The 10,180-nt window shown below is 40.0% G+C and overlaps 1 protein-coding gene across 3 annotated transcripts in view; it reads left to right on the forward strand.

Moving 5' to 3' along the window:
- The window catches only part of gabrg3 (gamma-aminobutyric acid type A receptor subunit gamma3), a 66,611-nt gene extending 57,033 nt beyond the window's left edge, over positions 1–9,578 (forward strand). For all 3 annotated transcript variants that reach the window (XM_020609884.1, XM_020609885.1, XM_020609886.1), the window contains 3 exons: positions 2,406–2,558; positions 5,500–5,699; positions 7,089–9,578. In XM_020609884.1, the coding sequence (XP_020465540.1) occupies positions 2,406–2,558; positions 5,500–5,699; positions 7,089–7,367 (632 nt within the window). In that variant the 3' untranslated portion in view covers positions 7,368–9,578. The remainder of the gene's footprint in view (positions 1–2,405; positions 2,559–5,499; positions 5,700–7,088) is intronic.
- The last annotated feature ends 602 nt before the right edge of the window (positions 9,579–10,180 follow it).

Genomic DNA, 10,180 nt, shown 5'->3' on the forward strand with positions numbered 1-10,180 from the left:
GCTCTGCTAGTCAGCTCTTCCCTGGACCTGCTATTCAACTCTCAGCTGACTCTGCTACTCAGTTTACTCAGCCTTCACTCGACTCTGCCCTTCTGCTTTCCACTGGCCCTACCAGTCTGCTTCCTGCCAGCTCCATCTCAACCTCTTATGGCGGTACGATGTCATGAACGTCTTCCCGAATGGCTATCTCCCCAGGTCTCTGTCCAGCCACGCTCTGAGGTTGTCCTCCCAAGCTGCCTCCTTAACTTCCTGCCTGGTTCCAAGGCCATCCTTCCAAGTGTCCTCATTGTTCTCCTGCCTGGCGTCAAGGCCGCCCACCCGAGTGGCCTCTCTTATTCCTAGCCTGGTCTCTGGTCCGTCCACAGGAGTGGTCACCTATTGCGGTTGGAGCATCCAGCCATCCTGTCATGTTGGGTTATCATGGGTTGCCTCCTGGGTGGTGGTGCCCTGTTTTGTTTGCTTTGTGGGCACCCCCATGAAGTTTGGACTTTGGGGTGTTGATTTTGGTTGTGTCCACCTTTGTGGTCCCCCTCTTCTTTTGTTTGGACTGTGACCTCAGGTTTTGGGGACCCTGTAGAATGGGGGTTTTTTTTAAACTATGGCCTGTGCCTTTATGGATCCCATGTGAGGGCGTTTTGTGTGTTCTTCTGTGAATGTGTGCTGACTTACCTGTGCCTCCAGTAAGTGGCGTCTCCCAACTTCTCTGTGCGGCGCACTCACCTCCACCTCTGCTGTTAAGCCCATCAACCTCCAGTGAGTAGCATTCACCTGCTTCCTGGTTCAACGCACTCACTTCCTTCCTGGCTGCCAATCTGCAGTTCCCTCTGCTTGGTGGGTCCTACTTACCACTCCTCGTGGGTCCGGCTTTCCAGTCCTCCACTCTCGGTGTGGGTCTGGCTACACTTCTCCTAACCAGCTCTCCTGCAGCTAGCAACCTGTCCTTTTTGTTGTGTTAATAAACTCTTTGTGCTACTCTCCCGGAGTGTGTCTGTACATTGGGTCCCTCTGCCTGATCCTGACAGAGGCAGACATGGACATAAGTCCACGGCTGGATTCAAACCCCGGGTGTATCAACTTTGTGCTGTAATCACTTGGCTATCAAATTAGTGATTCCTGGCGGTAGCAACATTAATGGATTAATAATACAACAAACACTTCTTGAGCCACTATGTTGTCAGAAACACATGGGAAAAGCAATTGGTACTCACTGACTGCTGTGACTAATACAGTGCATTCTGACTGTTTCACAATATAAGCCACCTTGTGATTTTCAATTTGAATGCTTATGAAGGAAAGTGGCAGGAAATTGTTGAGTTGGCATAAGCTACAACTTAATACAGCTCTGACAGTGCATCATTGCATGAAATTAATGGGTCATTTTCCTATGAATCCTTTTATAGCCTATTTAAATCTATCACAGGAAAAGCAGACTGGCCTTCAGCAAAGAAAGCTTCTACAGTATATTAAAAGTTATTTACAAAATAGAAATACACTGATTGGCTATTGCTGAATCACAGTGAAACCTCTCTCTGGGGCAATGGACACATGTGGCTCACTGACTGTGTGCACCATAAACATAAGTGTCAGTGTGTAAGAGGCCTGCAGGCTGGTATCCACTTTGCTTGCTACTAAAATTTATACCACACAAGCTTATAGAACAGTTCAGTGTTCCTACCAGTAATATTAAGTAAAATTAGCTGAAGAGAATACTGAGTCAGAAATCTTCACCTCTGAAGAGGAAACATAGATGATCTGCATAGAGCTGACTCACTACTGATATTTTTAAAAAGCTATAAATCATTTGCATATAGGCTTTTCCATGAATTACAACAAGCCACTCAAAGCCAGACTAAACAACATGCAGTGCTTTACCCCATTTAGCACTTAACACTTACATATGAGGATATTTCAACATGTTACATAATGTATTTATCAACAGTTATAACTTGTCATTTGAATATATTGTATATAACTGGTGTATAAACATAATGAATGATTGATGATGCAGTATAAAATAGCTGATAACTTTAATTATCCAAAATTATAATGTGTCTTATAAAGGAACTATTAATTCAAGCTGTTTATACACATCATGCTCCGCATACTTGGTACTGCATATTTGTGCTTCAATATGATATATGATATGTAAGCTTGGTAAGTATTTAAGGTTTATTTACTGCATATAAATGCTAATAGCAGGGTTCTAATAACATGTTATAGTGATGTTAGACATCTTTACACAGAGTTCAATGACAGTTTCCTACTGTGTTCTCATGTTATGTGCAGCAATTCATTTCAATCCTTATCTGTTCATGTATATACAGTTCAACAGAATGTCTAATCCAGTGATGGCTAGCATGTGTCTGTAAGTTTCACATCAGGATCTACTGTTGTCTTTTGCACAGGGGACTATGTGGTGATGACTGTGTATTTTGACCTGAGTAGAAGAATGGGCTACTTCACCATCCAGACTTACATCCCTTGCATCCTCACCGTGGTCCTGTCCTGGGTGTCCTTCTGGATCAAAAAAGAATCCACACCAGCCAGAACCGCTTTAGGTACTGTGAACTTAGTGCAGTTCATAGGCCTAATCCACACCAGGACAAACTATTTATGCTATATATGTCTGGACATACTGCTCTGACCTGCTTTAAACCTTAGCTATAGCTATAACTGAAAACAATGACATGAAAGTCCAACATTTTAAACATGTTTTGCTTTGAATAGCACCGTCTTTATGTGCTGTTGTCTATGCCATGTGGATATGTTTTTTATCACTTGACTGGAGTCACATCATCTGTTTCTTCTGTTTTGTTATGCTTTGTCCCTTTTTTTGTACACGCTCTCTATTTGTTGTTGTACAGTCCTGTGCAACAGTTTGGTGAAGGTAATTATGATTTAGGATGTGCCTGCCCAAGCCCATAATTAAGGATTTGGTAGAAATACAAGTACAGTAATTTCCAACTTGTAGATGGATAAAAATAAATCGAAGTAAGTGCGCCTCTTTTGAAGTACAATTGCAAACAACCAGTTTTGTGGTAGATTATATTTTTGGCTTCTGAATATCATGTATGAACTTTTGATGCTTGCTCAGCTCTAATACGCGGTGCCCTCCCTCGGTGGTGATACATCAGCCGCTCCTCACAGTGTCACACTCTGCCCTCCTATTCTATCACCTGCTCAGAGCCACTGTGTTTGGTACTGTACTGTACATTCACAGCAAACAAAAGAGACAAAGCAAGAAAATGAATAACAAATGCCATTAATCTGTCATTTTTGCTTTAAAGCATCTGGATTACATGCATGAAAATTAGGAGAAGGGATCAAGATAATGAGTGGATGTTAAATGCTGACTGACTGTAAAGGTATAGAGGTGAACCAAACCAGTGTGGATAGGTAGAAAAGGACCAGGGTGAGGTCCACAGTGCCAAACCTTTTGAGTGCAAACTTGGCTCTGTAGCGAATTATCACACTGTTTAGATGCTTATTTTTTAGGAAAGCGATGACATGCATTGAACCATTGAGCCATTTGTGTATAAATTATATACCAGCATTATAACAAACCTCACAATTTCATATGCATTAAGCTGTCAGTAAAGATAAATGCTTTGAAGAGTTGTCCCATCTCCAAACCTGCTGTTCATTCTGTTGTTTACAGCAGAAATCCTCAAATCTGTGCCACAGCATCAGAGGAAGGCAGGTAGGGGTAATCAGCGTGGCACGCAGAGGCTAAAGGAAAAGTGTGAGGCATCAGCCTGAAATAGATGGGGCCAGCTTGTTACTATGGGAACCTCAATGAAACAGTCACAGATGTTTTTTTCCTCTTATAGGCATCTCTATAATGTTCAAAGAAGGGAGAGAGGACAGAATGAAATCAGATGATGGAGTAATAGTCATGTCAGTCAGTCTGAGTGACATCTACTGCTGTTTGAAAATGTTTTAGCTCCTAAATTTGCTCCTACAGCAAGTAATACTTTTAAGATAAAGTTACTTTTATTATAAATAATCACAAAAAGATGTCAAGTGCTTTTACATGCAGTACTCCAGGGAACCTTAAAGCTGAACTAATTAATAATTTTATATCAACAATGGACCAGATGACTATGTTTAATGTGACAGGGGTCAGTTATACAGATGAATCCACTAAGAATTATCACTCATGTCTGCAGTTCCCCTCACTTCTACAGAATGTTTAAGCTTCTTTCAGCTCATTGTTTTCATTGGTGTCAGTGATGCAGCAGGCAGCTGATTTCAGTGAAAAAGCTCTGATAAACTTACTGAACACTAGCTACGAGGCACCAAATGGCTGACAAAGTTAACACACTGAAGCATTTAACACTTAAAGGGTTGGTGGTGGAGACAAAAAGGAGCAAAAAGAAGAGCGGATTTTGGCCTTAAATTTATCAGGTCAAGGTCAAAGTGTTTATTTGTCATATGCACAGTTAGGAAACGTGTTTCCCTGTATAATGAAATTCTTACTTTGCCGTCCACATGAAAGCCACAAAATACAGATTAAATATAAAGTAGATAAATAAGTAACACAAAAATCAAAAACCAGCACGACAACGAGCTGTACTGCAGACGCTCTGCAGACAGACCAGGTGGGGGATGAAGCTGCACAGCGGACGGATCAAAACCGCTTTCCAGACGGAACGCAATGCAGCCACATCCAGTGGAAACAAGGGGTTAGAGACTACAGCCATTGTAGTGGCTTTATGTGGATGTACTTTGACAGAGGAGATCATGGAGCTAAATGTTAAGCATGCTAACATGCTCACTTCAACACTTCTAACATGCTGTTGTTTAGCAGGAAATGCTTACAACATTCACAATTTTAGTTGGAACACAAGCATGCTAACATTTGCACTAGATGATGAAGCCACGTTGTGTTGACAGCTCATGCCACCCTTAAGTGATTAAGCAGTTAACTCATCTGAAGAAAAAAAAAAACTGGCCAGTTTGTTCCTGAGACTTGAGCTCACTGTAGTCAACAGGATCATCATGTTATCCGCTTTCTTTACTTGGACTCAAGTCTAAGACCAAACAAAACTGAAGCGCTTCTCATGTGTTCCAGAGTTTAATGTGATCAACAAGGATCTGGAAGCAAAGACAGCACAGATTGGTCAGTGTTTTCACTGACCAGAATCCACTTATTTTGTCATCCTACTCCTGCTTGTCTTCTGTTGAGCTGTTACATTTTGACTTTACATTCAAACAATAATGAGATTTTATTGTGTGTGTTCTTTCTGCACACTTTGCCTGATTGGGTCTCAGATTTCATCAGTGAGACAGCTGTGACTTTAAATCAAAAGTGAAATAACTAAAGAGTTCAGTATTTGCAAGACCAGCATTAGCTTAAGCTTCCTCATAGGAAACAGTGCAGATGTTCACTGTCGCAAACAATCAGAAAATGCAATAGATCCAGAAAACCTTGTGGGTTTCCATCACTGCATGTGAGCAGCAGTGCCTAAGATGAATGTCTTTTCTTCTGTCCTTCAGGTATAACCACAGTTCTGACTATGACCACTCTCAGTACTGTGGCCAGGACATCACTACCCAGGGTGTCTTATGTCACTGCCATGGACCTTTTTGTCACTGTCTGCTTCCTGTTTGTCTTTGCTGCTCTGATGGAGTATGCAACATTAAATTACTACTCATACAGTGCTCGAAGGCCCAGCTGCATGGAACCTAAAAGATCGGTATGTTGGTCTTTAATCCATTTTATACAGATGTATTCATATTCTTGCAGCAATCTTCCATAAAATCACCTAATAGTTGGAAGAAATGATAAAATGTAGAGTCATATGTACAGGATCACTGTCTCTTACTAAAGTAGCTTTTCTTTGATTGTGCTTTGATTTGTTATGACAAGATGGAGATGAGACAACCTTTCAGTGTTGAGATGATGTGATGCTGCCCTTTATAAGCTCTTATGATAAGACTGTTACTATTTTAAGGGACACTACATCAGTCTGAACAAGCCTCCAAGACAGGCCTTTTCTAGCCCATCAACAACTGAGAGGGGAACGCAGATTGTCACCTCATGTTTTGTGTAGAAAACCAAAGCTCTCATCTGTTACTGTCAGGCATTTAAAACAAGTGACTTTCCCAGCATTAGTGTACTGCAGTCTGAAGTGTGACACCAAAAGCTTTAGCTGTTCATTCTAAATGGCCTTATTTTAATTGTATTTAAAATTAAATCATCTGGCTACATCTAAGTCAAGCCACCTCCATATATACTGTATAATCTAAAGTGTTTCAGAGTTTGTCTGCTGTTTGCAGGTCTAAAGGCACTTTTCATAGTTGCATGTTTCATACAGTTGGACGTACCCCTTTTGTTGTGTGTCCGCACAGCAGGAACTGAGAATGATAATAGTTCTTAGAATGCCTTTTTGACAGCCTTTTTTAGCTCCTATGTCAGAGTAGATACTCTCCAAGCACAATAGGAACCATGGGTTACATACATGTATGTTGACTGCAGCACCGCTAACTGCCATTTTGTAAAAGCCATGTTAGCCATGTAAATATTATGGATCAGTAGCCATCACCAGCAGCACGGGGAGCTGCAGTCCACCAACAGAAGCCTCTGCAGTGGGTTAGTGGCTCCTTATATAATTAACATTGGCAACATATAAAGAAAATACAGGTAACATCGCTATTTGTTTACCATTGTGAGCTTACTGGCTAAATGCTAACAGTCGACTGGCATAGTGTTATCTCGCTTCGGCAGTGCAAATGCAAACAGAAAAAAGCCTGTAAAGGTATGTAGTTCTTGGGGGAGCTCCCCAGTGGGGTAGTCCCTAGAACTAGGTTTCTAGAACTATTTGGTCCAAAAGCACGTTAATAATGTTATTTAATGCATCTTATGAATACTCAGTGTGTTTTTAAAATGCACCTAAAAGTAAAAATAAATTTTACAAACAAAAAATGTCAGGTAGTCTGTTTTGTGGGGACGTAAATCTGTTTACAAAATATAAATTAAATATAAATTATTACATTTTAAAGTGATGACTTGGTTTAAGATTAGGCTGAAGTTAGGTATAAGGTTAGCAGTGTGCTTTTATATGACTGTCTCTTCATCTTTTCAGAAATACTCTGTCCTGGATGTGAGACCTCCACACACTGTCATTGCTTTAAACAACTCCATGTACTGGCAGGACTTTGAGGATGCCTGTGTCTATGAGTGTCTGGACGGAAAAGACTGCAAAAGCTTCTTCTGCTGCTTTGAGGAGTGTAAAGAAGGTGCTTGGAGAAAAGGACGTGTCCACATTGATCTACTTGATCTTGACTCATACTCGCGCGTCTTTTTTCCCACCTCCTTCTTGCTGTTCAATGTCGTCTACTGGGTGGGCTATCTCTACCTTTAGCACACTGCAGGAGCCCGTTTGGTTTCAAAAGGAGGACAGCACAATTTAACAGAAGAAATTCAAGTTTAATAAAAAAAAAATAATAAAAAAATAAAAAATTCTTTTTTGTGATGCCTGAAGTATTTATCTGGAGATGAAAGCAGCCAAGATGACGGTGTCTGTCTGCAGGCCTGTGCCAAGCAGAGATTTCTGTCTATGTGACTTCATGTACGAGAATACAACATTGATATGCTGTACACAGAAGGAGGACAGGATGGACTGTGTCATAATGACAACACAATGATAAGGAAGGAAATGTGCTTTGCACCCAAAGTATTTTCAATCAGGACGGTAGCTTGTGTTGTAGGGAATGTGTCGGCATGCTATTATTCAGCCATCAGTCAAATCCAGTTGATGAAAATCCAAGGACATTCAAACCATTCATAGTGCCTTCCTCTGGAGGGGTAGATACTATCTGCTACGATAATCAGGGAATAATGATTGATAAAAATAAATAAATAAATAAAAGAGCCTGGCTTTGACTTCTGGCTGTTCTCATTCTGAGCTTTGAGTCACATTCATAAAACAGCCATTTGTTGTGACAACAACATGAAGAATCATTAGGTTCTTATCACTTTATACTGACTTTCCACCATTAGGCTTGGCTCATTCCTCCTGCTTAAAACTCTATTAATACCCCTATAAGGCGTAATAAATAAGTGGGTTTCCAGGGAAGAGAACATCAGGATACGGTTAAAGCAGAAACCATCATTACTGCTTTATTGGCATATTTTTATACATTTTAGGATGTTGAGTCCTTTAATGGCTTTAATGGTGCTTTATATCTCATTTATGTTTGTGTCCATAGATATAGAGCTATGGCAAGCAGCCAGGGGGCTTAGTTTAGCATCAAAAATACAAGGAGGAGCTAAGACCTAGCATGGCTTTGTCTAAATGTAATAATATTAGCCTACCAGCACTTTAACCTTAGTGTGGATTTAACAAACAAGATAAAATATGTTCACTGAGTATCATTTTTGACCGTTGGACAGAGGCAGGCCAGCTCTTTCCCCAGGTTTACAGTCTTTATGCTAAGCTAAGAAACCTAGCTGCTAGCTGTAGCTTAATATCTAGCATGTAATATTAATCTTCTCATCTAATCTGAGTAACCAAAAAAAAGTGAATAGGCATATTCCCAAAATGTTAAAATATTTTTTTAAGAGAAATGTGATCAGTGAGTAGTTTATTGATTGATCTGAGTCACATATGGTACATCAACAGTAAAGGTATTAGGGGTTGTAAAGAAAAGAAATCTTGGATTAAATATACACTAAGTGTAGACAGTAGATGTAACAAAGGAGTTAGTTATGTTGACCAACCATGTTGTCACAGACTGGTGCCCTTTGAGATAAAACACCCAGGGAACAAAGGCTGCCATCTGTGTAATTCAAGTGTTATTTTTCTTGATGTCACACATATTCACACTATGTACTGGTTTTGTACAGTAGCCATTTCTTGCCAGAGCTCTTGACACACACTAGATGAACAGGAACTAACAGTGACACCAGAGTTATTTTCCTTTGGATGCCCATATTAAGTATAATGGTTTCCATTAGTACATTACTGGAGGCACCAAATAATAATCAATATAATAATCCCACTCATTAGGACCCCCATCTCTCCTTGGCCATTGACTCTTGTTTGCATGCAATAGGCAATTAAACATTACCCTGAATAAGTTGCAATATGTTAGGAGATAAAATGATTGTTTTAATATGGACTGTTTGAATAATAATTTAATTTCCCTGTGTTTAGACTTGAAATTAGCAACCATTGAATTGCCTTAGTGTAGCCCGCTGGGAACTGAGATGAACACCAGAAATACATATTTACCTCTGATAATAAACTCAGCGTGGTGAAGACCTCACTTCAACAAAGACTACTCTTTACCTTGGGCAGTCTACTTAAGTATAACTTTTATATCCCTGTTTTGAGCTGTTTTCTTTTTATTATATTTGCTATGTGTGTGCCAAATATTTCACATATGTGCCCTTTCGTTTATGTTTTCAGGCTTGTCCGAACAACCATAAATTGGTTGTATTAATATATTATGATACTGCATATAAAGTACAGTATGGTGGGGGAAACCTTAAGAAGAACATGAAACATGGTATATAGGTATACAGTATATAAATACCGATATATAGATATACAGTGTGTGTGTGTGTGTGTGTGTGTGTGTGTGTGTGTGTGTGTGTGTGTGTGTGTGTGTGTGTGTGTGTGTGTGTATAATTTAATGATTGCCATGGTTGATCCTGTGGCGGTGTGCAGTAGATGTGTAGGAGGTAAACAGTAAACTGCGCCAGCACTGGTGTAAAGTGCCGCCTACTGTGCTTGCAGACAAACAAGTTGCTGAATGAAAATGGATGCAACCACACATATGAGTGCACCTGCCCATCCTCAACAAACACAACATCCTGACAGCATTTCTTGTCTTTCTGGTTATCTTTGGCATTTATACTAGTAACCAGATGATAACCACAAAAAATAAACCCCCACATGTGGCATTCCGTATGTAAAACCGTTGTTTTATAGCACATTTGACATCAGTTTTTGCTTTTCAGTGCTTGTTATTCATTACTCTGTGGAGCCTAGATGTTAGTGTTCTGCTAACAAATGAAGGGTGATGCAATAAGGTATTCTGAGTGGTGTTCTACTTTACATCAACTCTTGCATTTCTACGTTGGTCTGAAGAGTGATTTAAATTCAAAGAGCATGCACTTTTTGGTGCATTTGAATCAGTCAACTGAGAAAGGACACTGTTCTCTAGCTGG

The sequence above is a fragment of the Monopterus albus genome, unplaced genomic scaffold (assembly GCF_001952655.1).
Source record: "Monopterus albus unplaced genomic scaffold, M_albus_1.0 scaffold103.1, whole genome shotgun sequence".
Classification (NCBI taxonomy): domain Eukaryota; kingdom Metazoa; phylum Chordata; class Actinopteri; order Synbranchiformes; family Synbranchidae; genus Monopterus; species Monopterus albus.